The sequence below is a fragment of the Telmatherina bonti genome (genome assembly GCF_933228915.1).
Source record: "Telmatherina bonti genome assembly, chromosome: 14".
NCBI lineage: Eukaryota > Metazoa > Chordata > Actinopteri > Atheriniformes > Telmatherinidae > Telmatherina > Telmatherina bonti.
In genome coordinates this window covers 22022492-22046022 of record NC_136612.1, presented here as the reverse complement: position 1 = coordinate 22046022, position 23531 = coordinate 22022492, and the positions used below count along the sequence as shown (strand labels likewise).

The 23531-nt window shown below is 37.1% G+C and overlaps 1 protein-coding gene across 1 annotated transcript; it reads right to left on the bottom strand.

The window, feature by feature from the left end:
* Positions 1-2545: 2545 nt before the first annotated feature.
* Positions 2546-8884, bottom strand: sdr42e2 (short chain dehydrogenase/reductase family 42E, member 2; the record flags this gene model as incomplete). The annotated part of the gene is made up of 11 exons (XM_079253060.1): positions 2546-2794; positions 4528-4601; positions 4695-4758; positions 5048-5113; positions 5219-5356; positions 5890-5972; positions 6911-6986; positions 7069-7187; positions 7453-7510; positions 7730-7825; positions 8441-8884. The coding sequence occupies 11 exons, from the start codon at positions 8882-8884 to the stop codon at positions 2546-2548; spliced, it is 1467 nt and encodes a 488-aa protein (XP_079109186.1).
* Positions 8885-23531: the final 14647 nt, after the last annotated feature.

Here is a 23531-nt window from a genome sequence, read left to right as displayed (position 1 = left end):
AGTTGATTTCTGGGGTATTTCTTTATTTAAACACCAAACCTGACGTCATTGTAAGAGCGAAATCAGAACACACAGCAATGCTAAAACATTGAGGTGTCCTTATAAAGACCTCCATCCAGTTTACTCAGTTCCAGCAAACAATTATAGGGCTTTTGTCTTTTTTCAATAATAAGTTTTACGTAAGTGAGATTTACCCCAAATCCTCTAAACCTCCTAACAAGAGGATTTCTTACCACGCCCACCCAGACAGGCAAGTATTTCTGAAATCTGAGCATATACAAAATCACAAAGCCTGTATAAGCATCAGACCAGCAGGTGTATTTGTCCAAAGGTTGAGGATGGAGTAGCGCAGACAGCTGCACAGTTTGAAGGTGAGAGGTTACAAGTTAAGATTTTATGACAAAGACTATCACCATCACTAAAACTCCGCAGTAAAAAGATTTCCCTTTGCGTTGTGACTCATTTGGTCCACATTTGTGAATTTCCACAAAGGATTCCTTTTCTACAAAAAGAATATTTATACATTGGGGATGCCATTATTCCAAACACAGGTTTTTGTTTAATGCAGCAATACTTGGGTTTTGTTTTGAAAAATGTTTTATGTACACAAAGATAGCCTGAAAGTGCAGTAATACTTATACATAAAGGCTTTGGTTTCTCTACATAACTTCACATGGAAAATAAATTTAAGCAAAGCAGAGAAGAATTTTTAACATATATGTAGCTATAAACCTGTGTTTTAAACTGGAACAGACAACTCTTGCTTCAGACAGACTGGCTCCTTGCCAAGTTTAACAAACAAACCAACAACCATAACCAGATCTCTTTGTACTTGTACTGAAGTTGTACTTCATAGCCACAAATCTTATTTCACATGTCTACTCCAGCTGAGGACAAATTTTCCACATATCCCCATCTCTGACAGCTCCTGGAGTTCTGCCCATCCAAGCTAACAGTTACTGCACATTTAATATGCACTCAAAGGACAGTATTTTGAAGTATTTTGATTAGGTTATGAAATCCGAAATGAGAACACGGTCGTTTTTTAGGGTCATAAGTCAGCGGTACTGGATGTAGTAATTTGTGTTGTTTACTCTTGTATACTGCTCTGTGGCTCCAAATGCCGGCTAACGACGTACAGCTTTGGTACTTCTGCACCCATAGTCTGCACCTCTAAAAGCCTAGAGACTAAGGCTAAGATGCTACACTACTGTTTCCCATCCTGCTATATTCTAAAATATATTCTGCTTTTAAATGATAGTAAATCTAATAATATATTAAAGTGTGCAGAAATACAAGTCTCGAGAGTATATCTTTCCAGGATAAAAGACCGATATGCTAACAAGCATGGTGTTGCAGATCTATAACGATACATATCTATGATGGCGCTGCATGGTAGCGTGGCCGAGTGGTCTAAGGCGCTGGATTTAGGCTCCAGTCATTTCGATGGCGTGGGTTCGAATCCCACCGCTGCCAGGAATTTATTCTTTTTCAGATTACAACCAGTTTAAGACGACTAGTTCACTTAGAAAACAACAAAACTATTGAATTTTGAATACCTACACATGGCATATTGTGTCCGCACACGGTGTAAATTCGTTTTTAAGGAGAGCGTGTGTCTTTCAGAAGAGTAATGGCGCCCTCTCGTGGCAGTATTAAAACTTGTGGCAGGGTGGTGCCTTTGCCAATGAGATTAAATGGATACAACTTTAATTGAGGCAGCACGGTGGCGCAGTGGTTAGCACTGTGGCCTCACAGCAAGAAGGTTGCTGGTTTGATCCTTGGCTGGTTTGGTCAGTGGAGTTTGCATGTTCTATGCGTGGGTTCTCTCCAGGTACTCCAGACATGATAGGTTAATTGGTCACTCTAAATTGCCCCCTAGGTGTGAGTGTGGTTGTTTGTCTCTCTGTGTGGCCTGCGATGGACTGGCAAGCTGTCCAGGGTGTACCCTGCCTGTTGCCCAAAGCCAGCTGGGATAGGCTCCAGCTTCCCCGTGACCCTGAATTGGAATAAGCAGTTTGGAAAATGAATGAACTTTAATTGAGTATTTTTTATTTCTAATTTATTTCTACTTTGTCATAGTAATTAAAATCAAAAGAAACATAATACACAACAAACAATTGAGACAAACTGGAACCATGCTTTAAATACAATAATTGACTGTGTAAATAACATTAAAACAAAGTTAAATAGTCATGTTTTGTTTTGTTTTTAAAATGAATAGCTTAACATTAACATCAAACTTTACATAGCCTAACTCTAGTTTAATACTTTGATTTGTTCCATCGATATGAATCAGGCACACATTGATTAAAAAGGTAGAAGAGAAGTATTTGTTACAAGTGCAATAACATCAGTAGCCTAAATACACAAAACTTATTTCCAAGACATTCTTTATTGTGTCTTGTGAATTTCAACAGATTTTTCACTACTAATCAAAACCATTCACTCTCTAAAAACAAATTAGGTGTCTGGTTTGAAAAGACAAAACCTGAGATTAATTATACAGTAGTCTATTCCTCTGCCCAGTTTAGTACAAATCTGTTCAGGTCTGACTGATTACACAGGACCACATGAGTAGCACCAAGCTGAGACCCATCAGCAGCAACAGAAATAAAGTTCGGGGCAGGTTGGAGGACAACGACAGGCTGAAAAGAGGTGAGCTTGACTGAGGCTTCCTGCTCTTCAGGTACTGCTCCACAGAGTCTGAGAGGCTGTAGGACTTTGGTTTGTAACCCAGTTCTCGACGGGCCTTGTCAATTTTGAAGGTGTGGGTCACTGTGATGATCCTAACCTGCGGCGGACGATGAGACATTTACAAGTTAAAATTAAGACAAAAATCTTTTCTAGAAAGTTCATAAGAAGCTGCATAAACAACCAAATGAACAGATCAAGTTTAAGGTCATCCTGTCCTGCTAATGGCTCCAATTAACCTCAGTTTGGCAAACTTAGTTTTACACTCTGATAACCTGGCTGATGGGTGTCTCCAGTGAGAAGCATCTTCTTACATTCAGGGATAAGATGTCTGCATGCTGGATCCACATAGTGACAGAAGAGTTTAAGCAGATGCCAACAAGATCAGAGGAGGTTTTTTTTAACCTGTTTATCCTCCCACATGATTGAATTATTTTTCTATTACGATGCAAGTTAATTAACACGCACCTTTACGTAATATAATCAGAACTGCATGACTCATACTAAGTTGTCTCTACCAGTAAATTAAATAGTTCCCAGTTTTGCTGATCCTTCTGACCTGATGTTCACACTGACTATATTTGAGACTATATTTGATGGATACACCAGCCCTGGCACCACAGCCACTTCCTGTAAAGTTCATCTCAAACTTCCTGTTCTGACCCACAGCAGTTAATGTTTTATTCCGTCACCACAGTGATTAAAAAAATAAATATGTTGTTTTGCAAAACTTGTGACCTTTAGTTGTGGTGGAAGAAACATGGAAATCCCCCTAGTAAACACTGATTGGCAATGGAAACTTTGCCTTTCTTGGCATACGTACAAGCTTAAAATCTATGTGCAAGAAGGGAAAAGTCCCCGACACGTCACGCACTGTCTCAACATATGAGCCTTCAGGATCGTATGCCAGAGAAGATGTTGCAAAACTCCACCCACTAACACAACAGCCCTGGCACCACAGCCACTTCCTGTAAAGTTCATCTCAAACTTCCTGTTCTGACCCACAGCAGTTAATGTTTTATTCACAGGACAATCATTGATCCCCCAGCCAGCAGCTGTCGGACAGACTGGGCTCCAACTGCAGGCGCACGACGCTCAGCTTTGGTTTCTGCTTCATCACACATTCATGAGGGCCAACCAAGTGCCAAGAAGACTTCGTAGGAGACATTATAAAGTACTTCTAACAAGTCTGATGTGTTTATTAGGATGTGTCACTTGTGTTATGTGATTTTTCATTTTTGATTGAGGCAAGCATGGTGGTTTGCATCACTTCAGTTTTTCTTGTTTTGTGCACAAACGATAAAAAAAAAAAAAATCTCAAGTGGGGGTCAGGGGGCTTATAATATATATATATATATATATATATATATATATATATATATATATATATATATATATATATATATATATATATATATATATATATAAAATGTATATAAATATACACCCTACAGACACATGTACTTCACTGATGTGGGAAAGACTCATAGAAGAATCTACTCAGCAGACAGCAAGCGACTTAATCCAAGACACATTGTTTTAAGTGGGTGGATAGATGTATGTATTTTCTTCAGGACTCATCATGTCTGTCATGGTTTCTTGATACAGCAGCCATGGATGCAATCATTTAATTCAGTGCAATTACTCAGATTAAGTGCTCACAGCTGATTTAAGTTTTTGACATTACTGCCATGATTGCTGGAAAGAATGCATGTCTGAGACAAAAATATGTTGCTTTGTTTGCTGCAGTTGTCAGACCAGATCTTCTTCAGAATGCACGTGAGCCACTGGCAAAAACTGAAGTAATGAAGAGACAGAGAGAAACTTGGTTACCTCACTTCTGGTGAAAAGCAGAGGCACTTTTATCACCGGCCTCAGAATCACATGTAAATATTCCACCAGGATGGCTGGAAACAGAGAACAAACTCTGAGTTAGAAAGTATTTTTAAAAAAGTATAGTGTAAAGAATGTTTAAAAAAAGTGGGAAAGGTATAAGCTACCTGTTGAATAGACGAGTGAAACTGGCAGATTTATCTGTGGTCTGATGTAGCCCAGTTTTTCAAACTGCAAGAAAGGACACCACAATAAAAAAAAAAAAAACAAGGAAACTGGAAGTGAATCGATGACTTTATGGCTAAATTTTTCTCAAACTAAGAGGAAGGGCACTTTCATAATCATATTTTCAGTGGATGAACATCATTAACAACAAGAAAGTTCTGTCATTTTTACCAACTAAACCATCTGGTTGCAGGTTTTGGACAGCAATGGAGGTGTGTGGCACAGAGGAGTAGGACATTTGTGTCCTTGGCTTTACCAGTAACACATGGAGAACATCCACGTATTTTAAACTTACCAAAGGTGTCAGCCACTCAAACAGATTGACTGAAACGCCATCATTAATGAAATACGCCTGCCCATTCTGTAAAGGAACAAACACTTAGTATAATCTTAAATCGACGCTACAAATGGAAGTATGATGGGATCTTCAGTCTGAGGGTCTTCATGTCAGTATAAGGTGACTCACAGCGATGCAGCTCCTCTTTGATGTGAGAGCCTCAGCTGCCAGCTTGTGGGCCATTACCAGGTTGTCCACATGTACCCAGTTCATCCGGGCCCCTGGGTCACCAAACCTGAAGCTGAACAGGCGACGCTCCACATTCATCTGAGCAAAGACAGTAAAGTCATTAGTTTGTGGTCGGTTTTGTGATAAATATTCTTCATGTTCTGATTACGTTTTATGTTCTGTCTATGTTGGCTTCAATGCATTAGGATTAAAAATAGATTTGCAAAGAAGTAAAAATTTTTATTATGATTATTAAATAGGAGTTTAAATCAACCTGCAGAATGCTCTAGCTGTATCTGTATACATATATGGGGGGTGGGAGTTGCTGGGAAACCCTGTTTAAAATGTCCATTTTAACCAACAAAATAATAAAAAGCAGCCATCTTGGAAAAACTATTGTATATCCAGGCAAATTCAGCCCTTCTTCAGATGATGGTGACTGCTGCCTCGCAGAGGAAAAACTGGAAGGGAAGGCTGCTGTAACTGGATGCCAGGAGAACTTCATAAATAATGCAGGCTCTTCAGACAGGTGCACATTCTACCAGGGAGGCATCAGACTCTGCAAGATCTACATTTTTCCACTACTGGTTCAAAAGAAAAAAAAAATGTCATTGCTGTCATAAGATGCTCACCATTACTCTGTGAAGATGTCTCTTTTCCTCCGGTCCGTAGATACCACAAGGCCGCAGAACGCAAGTCCGCAGCATACCTCCACCTTTATGAATAAATGTATGAATGAATAAATGGATTTTTGGAGGAGGAGGAAAAATAATGAGCAGATTTCGGCAGAGGTCAATATGAGCTTGCTCATAAAGTTTTCTAAATGTAGCTGCTCTTTCTCCTTTAGCAAAGCTCCCCCATCCAAACTCATAGTCTAACAAAAGTACAAGGTTTTACAAAATGCTCTTCATGCATTTGACAGATGATATTGATGCTCCTTCAAGAGACATCTTGGAGCGGTGTAGAACAAAAAGGGTTCTCTACATTTATTTCTGAACACTGTTGTGTATGTAATATATTTCAGCTAATATATATTTTTTAGAACTAATCTAGAGGAGGAACAGCACATTTTCACACTGAAATTCAGGAGAATCAAAGAGCTTCATCAGTGAACTTTCCACAGCTGCTAGAGTGTCTTTATGCCAGCATGTCTTCAAGAGCAGAGCAATGGAAAAAAGTTCCTCCTGTGGCAGATATACAAACTTTAACCTGCAGTATACAATGAGACGTCTCTATGTTTTAAGCTTAATTAAATGTATGGACTGATGGCTGCTGATAGCGTCTCGGGTTACCTTAAAGGAGGGAATAAGAAGCTGCAGAACTGTTCACAAAAAACACACACACACACACATAGTGGAACATAAACCTTATCAGAATATACTTCCAGTATGCAGGTACGTCAGATACATCCGCATCGAGTGACTGCTGCTTTATAATGATACCTTTCTGTACAGCTCTAAATTTAAACTGCTGTCACCATGTTGCACCATGTATTGGATTGCACTCCGAGTCGCCATGGTAACCACTGCCTTTTTCCAACACACACAGTTTCACACTGAAACCAAAAAGCTGGACTGCAATCTCCCTCTGGATATAGCCTTTTTATGATAATCTGAAATGTGGATTTCACTGTGTCTGCTGATCGTTTCCCACCTTTCAGAGACGACCTGTTGGCCGAGAGGACCATCTGCTCTGCGATCGCTTTAGTTCTTGAGTAGTGGTCGATGTGCTGAAATGGAAAAAAAGCATTGCTTTCTTCATTTCATTTTTGATACACGTGCATCCCTCATATTTATTTGACTGCTGCTCACCAAATCATAAGGCACATATGGCACCGAAGCCTCATCTCCATCCTCAATTGGTTCCCCTGCAATCACCACATTGATGGTACTCGTGTACACCAGTCTGGAGATGTTCCTCTCTTTACACACTGAAAGAGAGCAAACACACAAAAACATCGCAGTCACACCTTTAAAAATGCAGATCTCACAGTAATGACCTACTCTTAGCTGCACATGCACATTTTACATAAATACCACCCCTGATCACATATTCCAAACATAACACTGATTTTTCTCACCTCTGTTTAAACAATATCCTCAAGGCATCATATATTTTCAACATTTATTCATTTACAAAATGTGTTCAAAGTGTGTGTACAGTGTTTTGTGTTGAATCACTGCATGTATAGTTACCATTAATGACGTTATTGGTCCCTCCGACATTAACAGATTCCACCTGTTCCTTCCGCAACTGGAAGTCAGAGAAAAAAAGTCACTTCTTAATGAAAAGCCACCTTTTTGCTGATAGTCTTCACATGTCGTGATCCGTAGTTTCACCTCTGAGGTCACATGCATCTCAAAGTGTGTTTTCTTAGTTCCCACAAAGGGTTTCAGTAAGGAGGTGTATACTTGAAATGGTCAATTCAGCAGCTTTTGTGCAACATTCAGAGATAATATGTGGGTAAATCACCTGCTCTGGCCCAGACATTCCATAAGATGCTGTGTGGAATATGCAGTCGACCCCTTCACACACTTTATAGAGGGAGGAATAGTCCCGAATGTCACTCTGTAAAAAGAAGGAAAGCCAGCTCTGAGGACATGACAGGTGAATGTTGTTCTGGTGCACCAAGGCACGTGTGATTCAAAACTTAACCCATGAGCAGACAGTTATAATTAAGATAAGTATGTTGGGAGGTGCGCATGTGAAAGTGTGTCTCTGGCCACAGAGACACACTGACGTACGGTAACACTAGAGGTAACGCGTCACAGCTGCACAGAGTCATGTGAATTTTGCGAGAAACATGAACTATTCGCAAAGGTTTTAACGGCAAGACAGCACAGGGTGAAACTTAGATTATTAAATGAGTGGCTGGATCATGAAGTTCTGTTAGTTCATTAAGCTTACATGTCATTGACATTGATGCAATATTCTTTTATTTATTTTTTTACTTTAGATGGATATTTGTTATGTTCTCAATATCTGGGAATATTTTTTTAATTCAAGAGAAGATTAGCTCTACTTTCATGGCAGAATAAATACTACCACCAGGTATTATAAATGCATCTAAGTTACAATTCAAAAGATGTTCTTCCCATGTGTTAAGTTTTGGGGAATCCCAAAAAATATAAGCACAAGTTTTAATTGTCATGATGACAGGAAATGTTCTCCATTGTGCCATACCTGGTAAAAGATTGCTCCTTCAGGAATATCACAGGAGGGTTTATTCATATCCAAAAGGATCACTGAGAACCCCTCATTGGCCAGTTCTCTCCCCAGCCTGAAGCCAAAGTATCCCGCTCCTCCTGTCACCATCACATTCCCCTTAGAGATGCTGTGTGTCGTCGCTGCTTCTTCTACCGGTCTGGAGGCCGCACACTCCGGGCTGCTACAAGTGCCTGCCATGGCTCCACTTACCCTGTGGCGTATGGACATGGTCGGGCTGGAGGCCATTTCCAGGCTTGGATCCTTGGCCCACAGCTTGTATGGGAGGTTTGGGAGGTTGTGTATAGGATGAGCACCAGCCTGCAGGCGACAAAGGGGGATACTACGGCAGGGAAGCTGTGTCACCTGGACCAGGGAGCCCCCACCATCGCTCATGTTGGGGCTGTACAACTCCAAAGACATCCTGCTGAGTTGAAAATGATATTTTACTGATCATTTCAATATTATTAAAGTCTGAATTGCAAGAAGTCTTTAGAAAGTGCCATACACTGTTGATTGATATCCTTTTTTGGAAGCAAAAAGCATATTTTTGCTTTATGTGATAGAAATTTACATATTTCATCTCTATTTTATTTTAATATCATTCTACTGTATGTGGAGTCTTTCTGACCGAATAAATAAAAATACAGCTTCATTTTTCTCAAAACAAAAGAGTTCATAAGAAATTTAGCAAATTATAATTAAGCCATGCTCATCTCCATTTTTAATTTTGTCACACTTAACTTAAACAGTCATGCCAGTGAACTCACCTTATTGTCGCGCTCCTCTTCTCAACACGTCCACACCTGCCTTGTGAATAAAATCTGCCTTTGTTGTCCTTTTAGCCTCTCCTAAAGCCCCGCCTCCCTCGCCGGTCCATCAGTCACCTGCAGCTTCACCTGAACATCTCCTACCATATTGCTTGTATGAGACGTTCAGACTCAGGACAGCAAGGATCATGTTTCCAGAGCTTCATTTATACGTTCAAAGCATCTTTTTTAGTAGGAAACCTGCTTAAAATCAGGATGTGTGCTTTTCCAGTGCAACATGAAGCTGTTTATGGCTGCCAGACAGCAAAAATGGCCACACTTATTAATCATATGTGGCCTGAGAGCAAAGGAAACCTAGTGGTTATACCCTGCAGCTGACTGAGGCAGCACTGGTACTGGTGCTCCTGTTTAACATCCATGCACACTGGATATGAGCCTAACATGATCTTGTTGCCATTACAGTTTGCCATAAAATGGACTTTTTTTTTCTATAAAACTGATAAATGTAGAGTATTGCATCTTCACTTTTCAAACTCAGTGAGTGGTGCCATTATAGTCATAGTTACACAGGTGCGAACGGACAGACTTCCCATGAGCCATAAAAAAAAGTTATTAGACTTAATAAAGTGTAGATTCTTGAACAGAACGCAAACATTAATGTAATGACATATCTCTGTCGAAAAGGCACAGTGGAAAAGGTCTATTGGAAATTAGGTATTTTCTATTTAGGGTTTTATTTATCACATTTTGCTGATGAAACTGAGGTGTGTTTTTTTTTTAAATATCTGTTTTATACCTGTTACACAATTTTATTGGGCTATCAACCTATGTGAACTTTAAGAAAAACCTAGAAGATAAAGGAATATGCATTTGCATGAATAAAGTAACACATTTCTAAATACATTAAAAAAAACAAAAATATTGCACCTATTGCTAATTTGGTTTTGTTAATGAGTCAAATCATAACACAGGAGTTACATGTTGGTTTTGGATGAATTTAATCATCAGCTTAGACTCCCTTGTCCTTAGAAGAAATATTGTTTTCATAGTTGTGTGGTGCAAAGGAAAACTGGAAGATGAATGTTTGACATGAGAGCAGGAACGGTGAACAGCAGCAGTCGTAGGCCGCTTGCTTTCTGAGGACGACGCTTTTGGAGACGACAGAAGTAGAGACTTCATGTTTTATTGAGCTGACAGCAGACGGACAGCCAAACCTGAGCTGACAACTGAATGCACTGCACGTAATTAAAGAGAGGTGAGACAAGTCTGATGCAGCAGCTAAAGATTCACATACTTGTCTCACTACACTTTTTCCCCATGACTATAATGTACGTTTCAAAGAAACTTCACTGACAGAGTGTCCTGTACATAACATTCAGTGATGACAGAGTAAACCTAGAGGACAGTTTGAGTGGGTTGCTTTGTCTTTAGTAAGAGAAAGATTATTTTACAACTTGCATCAGACAAAAGGTGATAAAGATTCGAGTGAAAGAAAAATATGTGCTGCATACTAGAGGCAACATGTAAAGCTGGCTCAGTGAAAGAGCTGAAACTAAGTCTCAGTGAAATCTGCTGAACCCCCCAGATGCGCTTTTCTTTCATCCATAAGTTGTCTGCTAATACAGAAGCAAATTAGGCTAATTGAACAGTAACATCCATTTAACTATGTGACCTATAAAAACCAGATCTATCACATCCCAGTACTTCTTTCTGCTGCTGCTCATTTGTTATTTCAGCACTTGGTGTGATGGAAGGGGTTGAGTTACTCTCTCATTAAATGCTGCCCTGTACTCTCATGAATCACAGTCAGCAGGGAGCCGTCACCTTGTCTGACCTGCTGCAGAGGTGACAGGAAGCAGGGTGGAAGAACAGGCAGACATCTTGGGGTGCCTGAAATTTAAATGAAGACAAGAGGGCAATACAGCTGCTTAAATGTAAGATATGGAGAAATACGAGGAATGCGAACATTAAAATCATTTTAATCAGACTGTTTCCATTTAAAGTCTCCTTAATAATTAAAAATCGTTCTGCACAACACTACAGGTCTGTTTACAGACTTGTCTCCTGAAAAGGCCGTGTTTTTCTGAAGGAATGCATGAATAATGATTCCCACTTCATTTGGGAGCCTACATTAAAGCACCTGAGTGTGAATTCATCAATTCATTATTATTCTCACAGGCTTCAACATGAACTGAATATACTTTAGTCATAGAGAGATGCCTGTAAAAAAATAACTATAAACATCTACATTTACTGGCATTGATGATAAATAATTATCAGATCTTTGTAACTCTAAACTTGCTTCCCGAAACAATAAATAAGCAAACATCTACAGTGCGGTTATAGGTTTTAGAAACAGCAGGGGGCGCTAAATCACAACATTTACAGACAAAATAAAGGTTCTCAAATCTTAAGACTATTTACTGCAGATTACTTTAAATGCAATATCTCTTCTCCTGAATTTCACACCCATCTGTGTCAGCTGCTGAGATGATCATCATAAGATACAGATCTGATGCCAGATCAGTTGCTGCAGTTTGATCTGAAGTGATTAATAGCACATTTAGATTCAAATGCGGAGGAGGTGATGAGAGAATTCAAAGAGAATTTGCATCTGATTAAAATTCACTTTCAATAGGATGTCATGTTCCTGATGAAAAGAACAACACAAGCTCTGACTTCCAAACTCGCCCTAGCCTTCCTTACTGACAAGTTTCTTTGGAAGTTTCAGTGGGTGATGATTATGTTGAAAATAGCTACAGTGATGACTTTGGGGGAAAAGATGAGTGTGAAATAGTAGTTTGACTGTTTAAAATGTTTTTGAGGGTAATATGCCATAGAAGAAATGCACAAACAAAAAATAGAAGTAAAAATAGTTAAAAGATTCCAAACACACCATAATACAGATGAGGAATGAAGATTCATTTTGAAAAGTAATGTAGGGAAAACAGAAATGATTGTCCCAGTAATGTATCCCATTAATAACAGTCTCGTAATATATTCTAAGTACATCTAAATGAATCAAGACACAAAATACTCAACATCCATGTTGACAGCCTCGGGATGCAGTTGGGATGATCAACATTTAATTTCATGCTCATTTTAGGAAGAGGAAGTTTTAAGGTCAAACTGATGGGAAAATACAGCTTGTTAAAGCTTAATAAATAAATAAGTACATTTCATGCATAATGTCTTCAGATTACTTGTGCCATCATCGGGAGAAAAGTGGCTACAGAGAAAAAGAGATAAGAGGAAAGGCAGAGGAGTCATTTTCCTTTCTACGTACATAAGATCATATTTTAATTAACCTACTTGTGATCTTACAGATATTAAAAGAACATGTAAATGTTGAACTAGAAGAAAACAGATAAAAAATGGAAACTACACAGCTTGATTTTATAGACCCATTTGACAAAAAAAAGCAAAGGAACAAACAGAGTCTGCATGACTCACCCTAGAAGAACCACCGATTTAATCAGAAGTTCTGTATATCCGAGTGGGCAAGAAAAATCTTTGTGAATGTTATATTTTACAAGCAATGGAGAATGTAGGATCCTCTGCTTGCCTTAATGCTGCTTAAATTAACTGTCTTAGCCTACCGAAAGTCATGCAAAGGCAATGCTCTGCAAGAGAAAGGAACTATAGAGTAAGGATGCAATTCTTAGTTTAAAAAAAAAAGGAAAAATAAAGAGAAAAAACGTTGGTCTGTTTCCAGAAAGACAAATTGCATAAATCAGAGCAATAAAGTCGATTGTGGTGGCTGAAAAAGAGAAGACAAACAGGAAGACGGACATTTTCTTCTCTGACCTTAACTGATAGTTAAACATTGGAAAGGAAATTTCAATCAGCCAGAAGCAACTTGCTTATTAGTGAGGTCAGAGCTCACAAGACAGTTTCCAACACAGACTCTGCAACATGCTGAGGAAGTGTTTCACTCATCTGTCTTTACAAACTAACACTGCTTTAGAATTTAATGATCGCAGTTAGATTGTATGTAATAAAAATCTCTGTCAAATTTAAGGATGATTAATTATCAGAGTATTGCATCAAATATTAAATAATTATCCAAAATGAGAGTTAAAATTTATTTATACTATCAAGTTACATCTCTTATGAGTTTCACCCCCAACACACTCATATCAATCACCAATTTTTATATATAAAAAAAGGATATATATTTTGGTTGATTATTTCTCTTATTTAATAACTGCTGGTGTTTTATGCACCATTGGAAAGCCTGATCATTCACCTGTATAGCAACAAATATGCTGATTAATAAGATTGATTGTCTGTGGAATGAGCAACACAGTAAATGTTATGTGCACATTTAGCTATGTGTGTGCTGGAATCTCTTAACAAGAGCAAATACTAACAGTGTCAAAGTTGCGGTGGAGGTGTGGACCCAAATGCAGGAACAGGAGCCAGGGATGCAGAATAAAAGTTTAAATCGTTTATTTAAAAAAAAAAAAAAAAAAAAAGGTTGACCAGACGACTAAACACAAGCACACAATGGACCAGCAACTGGGAACAGAACCCAAGGGGTATAAATACTGAAAAACAGAACTAGACACTGGGGAAATGGCGGAAACTATGGAGACCGGGTGAATCTTATGAAGAGTAACAAAGGCTAAACAGGAAACAAGACACAAGTGAACTAAACAGGAAAGACTACAAACCAAAACTAAAAATAGAAAACACACATCATGACAAACAGGAGACTATTACAAGTGTTTTTGCACATTTAGGAGGGATGCTCATTCCATATTCGAGCATTATTTGTTTGAAGATAAATTTCCTTAATTTTTGTGCATAGTTTAGATGCAGCCTTTCAGTTAAAGTGGTACATTTGTACACATTGTGCTGAAGTGCATGTTGTGGGTTTCAGCCTTAAGTCTTTAGAGTGATGCTTCAAAAGCTCTTCATAAAAAATGGAGCCTTCCTAGCCTTCAAAATGCCTGCTTCTTTCTAAGCAATAAATTACATTTCTAATACAAAATATTAAATCTGAAGCTCATGATCAAAATATATTCATCATCAACATCTTTTTATTATTACTGGGTTTTTTTCCTTCCAGGCTTCTTCCAAAAGCTCAAGAGACATTACACAACTCTTTTCAGGCTGGATTATGCTACTTGCAAGTAAACTGATATTCATGTGATCTCTAGAAATAGATACCAGTCTGTGCTCCTGTAGAATCAGAGGAGAATGTTGCTGTTTTGAGCCTGTTTGATTTCTGTTCTCAGCTTGTGAACAGCCTGCTTTTTAGTTAGTTACATTTGTTCAGGCTTCAGTTGCCTGCAGGTGAAAAGCCCAACAGTTTGTTTTTATGGAAATAAACATATGTATTAATTACAAAATGTAGTTTAATTTGAACACAAAATTATTACTGAAAAACAAATGTTTTCACACATAAACCATTTATGTACTCAAACAAAACACTGTTTTATTGCAAATTACTGATTGAAAGCAAAAATTGCTTTTTTTTTTTTTTTTTTGCAATCCATCTATCCATCCGTCCCCTTACAGTCTCCTTTTATGTGCCAATAATGGCATGGATAGTTATCAATATCTGGACTGGATCCACCTAAGCCTATTGGCAGTACTGAGATGTCCTCTAATATTTTTAAGGATCAAAAAAGTCAAACAGATCTTTTTACTCTGGAAGATGTCACAAATGTGTAAAAAACTTGTATCTTATTTCCTGTATAAATACTGTATAAAGCTCAATTTATAAAAGTTACTTATAATTTAAGAACACATGACTTATCACATCAGACGTAAATTCAATGTTTCACCATACAAACTTTCAAAATAAGTGTAATATCAGCACACAAACAGAACATTTCCACATGTTTCCACAGGCAACTAAGCAGAGGTGCATTTTGACCAGCGCTCAGATGGGCTTTGTGAAATAACGATGCAGTGTCATTTAATAACTGTCATTTATTCTTCATGCATCTCCTTTTCGGTTTTGAAAATATTACATGAAAAACCTCATCAAAATAATTTGACAATAGATTTAAAAACCAGTTACATCACAAACTTAATCTTTTTTTTTATCTTTTAAGATAAAAAAAACCACAATTTTCATAGTTGAGAAATCACTAAATCGCCTTCTCTGGTGATGCAAAGCTTCAGAATGAGGTCAACAAAGGACAGCAGGCAGATATGATCTTTAAATACTCATAATCTGCTTGTAGAACATTCCTGTTACCTCTGGCTATATTTTCAGTTGTTCTTATTTCCCTGAAAAATGTGCTCTGCGCATATTGATGCATGATGTTGACTTATTGTGAGCAAGTATCCCAGTCCTGTACAGTATGGCTACAAATGCATCACAGAAAACACAGTTTTCTGCAGGAGGAGCAAAAGCTGTTCAGCACAACGTCGAAGTGTTGCTGAGAATCAGCTGCATGATCTATTTTAGTTTCCAGAACTTAATGTGTGATTTCCAGTGATTCCAAACTTGTTCAATTATTTATTGTATTATTTTGGCAGCTTGCTTTCTGTATTTGTTGGTATTGTTCACGGTTGATCACCCAGGACACCACATTAAGTATTTATAGTACACAGAGTGAAGTACAAAGCAAGCTAAAATAGACACATTTGCATATTTAGCATTTTTTCTCCTTTAAAAACAAACCCAGTATAAAGGAAAGGTTAAGTGCAATCTTAGTATAATCATGTAGCTGATGGATTTTAGAGCCTTTTTCCCTAACTTTGTGTAGAGGCTCCCTGAGAATATCGTTTCCTTATCTGGTGCACATCTGGTGCAAATGCACCCGGCCATTCAACTTCTTTTAACTGTTACAGAGCAAATAGGGCATGGGTGAGGGTGGTTGTGGGTGGGTGAAAGGGGATGTGTATGTGTGTTAGTGTTTTATCTATTTTTATCTATTTTGATGTAAATTGTTTAATAATGTAAAGCACTTTGTATTGTTTTTAAGCACAAAAAGTGCTATACAAATAAAGTTTGATTTGATTTGATTTGATTTGATTTGATTTGATTTGATTTGATTTGATTTGATTTGATTTGATTTGATTTGATCCCATCGCTGAAGCTTCATCTTATATCTGTCAAATCAACAAAGGAAAAGGAAATAACGGAAGTGACAAACATGTGCATAACTCATAAAGATGGAAGTGTGGGATGTTAATGATGGCGTTGCTGCTGTTTTAGAAAGAGATTAAATGAGAGGGACTTCTCCTGTTCATTTACTGTGGTTTTTAACCACTCTTTAGAGTAAATGAGGACAAAACCTGCTTCAAATAGCTTGAAAACAGAAAATATTGTGAACATTTGTGATAAAGATGAGAATATCTATTTATATTGGTCTGAGAAACTGCCTCATTTATTTGACAAAAGCTTCCAAAGGCAATTTCATTTGCACTTTGCCTCTAATATGCAAAGACAGTAGTCTATAAAATAAGGCAGAACAGCACCACAGACTGTATCATGGTAGACTTTGACAGATTTTACACTTGAACTGCTCTTGTAGAGGTCAGAGGCTTGCAGGCGATCAATATTTGGCAAGGTACCTTTCAATCCATCGCTCCAGGACCCAATCATCCGAGTTGCTTTTCCTGATGCACCTGATGGCTCGCAGCAAAGGACATGGAGAAGATGGAAATGAGCAGAGGCCACTGTTAAGTCTGCATTTATCTTCTGCTGACATACCACATATGAAAATGACTAAAGAATGGAAACATGCAAGCTTTTTTTTTTACATGTAAGGACGAGGAGAGGACAGAAAGGATTACAGCCATCTACCATCATTGTGATTCAAACGTCCTCCAGTCGTCCCCCAACAGAGACCACTCAGTGCCAATTCCTCACATCAGCATCAGTACTGTTATCTAAAAGACACACACAATCACACACGCACAAAAATGAACGGAAACACGAGAATAGCTCAAGAATCTCATGTGTTTGAGTTTTCTATGATCTGAAGTAAAACCAAAGAGAATATTTCTGCTTAGTCCATATACTGGGACAACATATAAATAATTTACAGTCACCTAGAAAAAAGGGGTATTTTCTTTGTGTATTCAGCTCATTGTTTGATGCAGAGAGGTTTATTAACCCTTTAACACCTCAGTTTATTAACAATTATATGAAAACAAAATAAATACAGTTTAAAAAAAAGGGGGGGGGGGGTGACTGGAAGGGAATATAACAGAGTATTGAATAAATATGCAATGAAAAATTAATCCTTAAATAGCAGCAAATGAATAAATTAATTAAATTAGTTAGATTAAAAAAAATCACATTTTTCAAACATGGTTTGTGGCAAATTTGTGACATCAAGCTGCTGCTGCTTCTGTCCTAACAGGTCAGAGATGATGTGTGATAAAGGACAAAAAGGAAGGAAAAATGAAGCAATTAAAAAGACCGACATGTCAGATGTTCTCCAAATACCTCCACAATCATTGGACAGACTATTTAACATTCATTTCCAACAAACTGAGAGGACAGTGATCCTCTATCTTTCTAAAGCACATCTACCCACATTATAGGCTCGTTTTTTACCTAAATATCTCAACAACTGAAATGAGGACTTTAGCTGGAGAACGCTGACTTCAACACATTTGTGAAAGTACATGTGAATAAACAAGATTTATTCCTGTGTAATGACAGGATATGTGTCAGCAGTAATATCTGAGGCACAAACTATAATTTATCCTTTGTATTTTAACATCGGGAATATTGTGGGGAGAATTTTTTTTTTTTAAAATAAAATAAATAAATAAACCAATAAAAACACAGCCTGTAGCACTAAATGGCAACACCTGCGTCCAACTGGACTCACAGCAGTCCACTAGCACCTACCTATGATGTTGTCTGTTTGATCTTGTGCTTGTGTTGTTCTCACTCTCACATGTAAGTTGCTTTGCATTAAAGCAATGACCGTACAATAGAATAGAATAGAATAGAATAGAATAGAATAGAATTAAGATTACCTTAGAAAAGGTACTCATTTGGGTAAAAAGAATGGTACAAAACCATTTTTACTTTTTCAGTAATCAGCGGTCAGATTGTGTGCAAATGAGAGAAATTAAAGCTGAACATAACAAGACTGACATAAATTACTGAAGACAGAAGATGTGGAAAGAAAAGGTAAAAACCAGGGACTTCACAACTGCAGACTAGGTCAGTAACCAGTGCGACAGATCAGACACAGAAGGTAGAACAAACTCAAGTGCACAAAGGAAGAACTATTTCTTTAGGATAATGCATGAACCACAGCTAATTAATCAAAACAACTAGATCATTTCTTCAGTAGATTTAGTCAAACTTGAGTAATGAGGTTTTTCTTTTTAGACCTATTTGTCTCAATAATTAAGAAACAAGGGAAAATCCACTTTGTACAACTGCATACGATACGAATTTATGGTTTTCTAAGAATATGAATAAATGCTCTGAGTCTTCTTAATGTTGACAGAGAAAATAGACCAGCTGTAGACCGCTGTTTTAAACCAGAAATAGGTTACACTTCCCCCCATTAGATATCTAAGCCCCTCAGAGGATAGTTAAACTTAATAAGTATTTGGCTTTTTGGTTTGTTTTGTTTAGTTTTATTAATATAATTATGTAATGTTTGAGCTCACATTTTTAAATTTCAGTACACAGGAGCACTACAGACTTTCCTTTTACTCTAATTTTATATCTTGGTAGCATTAGTGACATATTTTTAAAAAATAGAGAAACTGTCTCATCTTCATAGCAGGAGACAGACATAATCAGATGCGTGCTTTTTTTTTTTATTCTCACAAACACACATCCCTCTTTGGCATGTGTGCTTCCTGCCATCCTCTCAGAGGCACAGACTGTTCTCACATGTATCCACACATTCCCAAATGACTCATCTAAAATAGCACAAGAAGCATATCAAAATAGGCATTAATACCCTGATGAAAATAAACACAGAGGTCCAGTACAAATAAACAGTGGTCAGCAGGTTTGGTCTGCGGGCAATTAGAGTGCAGCTCCTACTGTTAAAAAAACATACCAACCATACAGGCAGTGCTTCAGCTGGTTTAAGTGACTGAGCAGCTCTTCAGGGTACCGCAAGGTTTGATGAATAATGGGGGCTTTCACTTGAAAGGATACGTGTCAGCAGTAATATCCGGGGCATGTTGACTGGCAGGATGAGATCGGCAGAGATTGGATTAATCTAGGGCAAAGGTAAAGTACTGCAAAAACTAAAAAAAAAAAAATGAAAAAGTGAAAAGGTGCGGAATAAATGGATTCCTCTGAGTGTTTAGTCTGCTGGGCTTATCTTTCATTACACAGGCGCAATAAATTGAATGACAGTTTTTATCTCAATCAACAAGCGAGATTAGTATAAAAGCTAAATTGAAAAATTAACCTTCCATCACATCCATTGTCAATTCATCAGAGCTTATCAGTAATCAATTTTCAAAAATCTTACCAAACTTTTCGAGCTTGTGCTCTGTATCGTGTTAAATAGATGACATGTTGCGTTTAGTCATGAAATGCATTTGCATTTCATTAGAAACAGAAGTTAGACAAAAGAAAGTACAACAGAGTATTTCAGTAGTTTATGGTACACACACATATGATATGTCAATATTTCTGCTTATTACTGTTTAATACATTCTATATTCAGATAAATAATCCCCCAAATAATTTAAAACTAAATTACAATATTTAATTTCAGATCAATAGTATGCATGGTTGGATTATGTATTGAATATAAAGTAACAAAATTAAGCTCTGTGTTTTCAAGCTTCAGCATTCTAGCAATGTAAACACAAAAAGCAGAATAATATCCTATAATAATAACATTTTTAATAATAACATAATAACATTTTTAACAGAGGGATATAAAGCACTGAAGAGATTTAAAAAAAAAAAGTGGTAAACATATGAAGAGATAAGGGTATCTTGGCAAAATGTTAATTTTACTGTTTGCACTCTTCCAGCTTCGGACAAATTGTGCCATTACAGCTTGATCTCATGGATGAGCATATTCTGAGTTGGCTCACAGTGAAAAAATATGCACTTTAACTAAATGTGCTCAATAAATATCCTTCCTTGCTTCTTTCTCTTTGTACAGAGACATACTTATGCAACAGTTTCTAGAAAGTGCCTTGGTTTCTTTTATGACTTTTACATACCACGTGTTGCCACATGAGGAAATCAAGTAATGTCTAGCTTGCTTGGACAAGAGACTACAGGTTTGACAATCTGGGCCAAAAGTCTTTCTAATTGTTACTCTACTTGTTATATATTATATATTATATATCTAATTGTTATATATATATATATTGTTATATATATATATATATATATATATATATATATATATATATATATATATATATATATATATATATATATATATATATGCTGTTTTACAACTGTTCACAGCAATTCGAAAACTACTTCATATTGTTTACTGGCCACAATGTCCTGATGTAGATCAGTGGCTGTAAGGAATAGCCCTTCCATCAACCCATGAAGTTGCTTGAGGCATCGAGAGTCATGAGATGTTTATGATTCATGTTTCTGTTTCTCTGAGAGATTTTTTTCTGGCACAGACACAAACTCCTTGGCAGAGTAAGTTGAATTCATTAATTCATTATTTAATTTTTCTCCTTGCTGAAAAAGTCCATTGATCTGCCAGTTATAAGTACGTGGACATGCTGTTCTTTGCTTATTAACTTCAATAGCGCACATATAATTAAATGATAGCTGACGCAATGGGTCGTTATCAGATATTTAACTTCAAATTAGTCTCTGACTTTTCTTTTCTCACCACTGTACTGATTTATTTATCTTTTAAAAAGCATAAACACACACACACTGTCTGTCCTCATTCACTTCAGATTTGCTGTGAACGGTGAGGATGTGATGTCAGAAAACACAACCCTGCAATAAACCCACCAGTCACAGGTGCCCTGTGTAAGAACCACGACAGCTGTCATAGCTCCATACAACAGCAGCATGTGTGTGTGTTCAGCAGCATGCGTTCGTACAGTCAGATACACCTACGTAACAGCAGATGCATCTCAGTGTTTGTGCAGCCTTCTGTTATTGTCACAAACTAAGAGTGACAGAAGGGAAAGTTCGGCTATCTGCCTCACACAGTCCAAAATGAACTAGTAACATAAGATGGAAAGAGGTTGCTGCTGGTTCAACTCCTGGGCTTCAAAACAAGCTCAAACATGTGGAATTAGAGTTTAAACAGAAGTATTAAACTTAAACTTGGACCCCGAATTGGGCTGATGTGACACTTTAGCGTCAACAAGCCTCAGAGTAAACCTCAGGTGAAAACTACGTGGCTTATTTTAAGTCACTACACCTCATTATAAATGGCTCTCTGAAAACACTGTGTTCATTTCAAGTAATGGGATTCCATTAATAGCCCTTTCCTTTCTGCTTTCTGTTTTTCTTGCCTTAGCAGCAGGTTTGCTGTAAGATGGACGCAGGCAATCAGCAGACAGACATCCGTCTGGGAGGAAACACTGCAGCATTCTCTGCTAGGCCTCAGTCGCCCACTTAAAGATCAATCAGGACTAAAGGCAGTTAAAGTTAGCAACAGCAATGCATCCCTGCGGCCTCAAAACAGTATGTATCACTCTGAATACAGTTTGTAAACTGCACTTTGACTGCTTATATGTGCTTTTTATGTGACTGGACGGACCAGTTAATGTGAATATAGTGTCTCTGGCTCAGCGGTATGGGGTTCATTCTTTGGCTAATTCATTCTTTGGAGGAGCTCTTTAAAGATGCCTCAATTTGTTTACATATTACAGACACTTTTGAATTTTTTTGAGCATTATTGAACCACAGTAAGCCAGCTGGAGTGCTCTGTGAAATTGATGGAAAATTTGAGTTGTGTTTTAAAGGAACAGTGTGTAAGAAATTCTGCCATCTAGTGGTAAAGATGTGGAAAGAAATAACCTGGATGGTGTCTGTCAATGGCCAAAATTCTACCAGACATGAACAAATAGATTCAGTGCAGCAGCAGTGGCAGCACAGGTAAGTACTTAAAATAAGTGTAAATTAGTTTTTTTTTTCTTCAGTGCGCTTTTTAAAGGCATTTTTCCCCTAAACAGCTATTTAGTATTTATCAAACAAAGCTGGTACTGCAATGCCAACTATAGAGACGCTATAGTAAAAATGGTGGCACAAATATAGCAGCTGCCATGGATAAAGAGAAAAAAAACTATAAAAGTTTAAAAAAAAAAAAAAAAAAAAGTTCCCTGCCCAGGTACTTATAAATTTGATCAAAGCATTTCACACTATCAATCACAACAAATCACCAGAGTAATAGACAGTTTGTGTATTTGGGTTGCATGTGTTCTGTGTGTTTGGACATAACCCATGATGTCCAACAGGGTTCAATTATTTTTTGTAACATAATCAATATATGTAAAGTGTCAAATTATGATTCTCTTTGTTGCTAAAACACAAATATGTTTTTGCGTTGGGGTCAATCTTAAGAAATTTTTGGTTTGTTTGACAAGATAAAAATTTGGTTTGACATAAATAACCAATCTTTAACCTTGAAAAAAAAAATTCATGCTATTTGGTAATTATAATGAAAAAATTCATATATAGATTTAAAATGATGGGTTTCCATTTGAAAAAGCAAAACAATAACATTTCTATGAGTGAAACTAGATAATTGTTGAAACTGGAAATCAACTATCAAGAAGTTTTCAAAGAGCGTTTCAATCCTCAATAAAACAAAACATGTTTGGCATCATAAATTCCACCACATTCTGTACTTCACATTCATTTTATCACATTTAAGTTACTATTCAGAGTTTTGAAGCAACATAACTGCATCTATTAATCACACAAGAAAAGACAGCAGTGAGCATTATACGTAAGGTTGAATTTTACCACCCCAACCCACTTACTAAAATTCATGAATGTGGTTAAATTTCACATCTTGCAAATTATAGATAGATAATTATAGAACACTAACAGGCAATATTCACAAAATGAATGAATTAAACACACTTTAATTCAATTCTATATGTGGCAATAAGCAGATATAATTCTCATTTTAACAGAATAAAAACCTAACAGTTGTTTTCGGAAAGTGATTCGATACCAATAGAAACAGTTTTTAATGCTTTATTATTTTTTTGACAATTACCTTCATTTTGTTACACATTGCAACTTTAAAGGTACTATTAGTAAATATAATTTTGAAAAAGATTTTTTGGCTACCGCAACCTATTTAGTTTAATCAAACTGAGCAGCTTCCTCAGGCTTCACCGTTTGACCAATCAGATCAGAGTAGCTTGCACATGTGAAA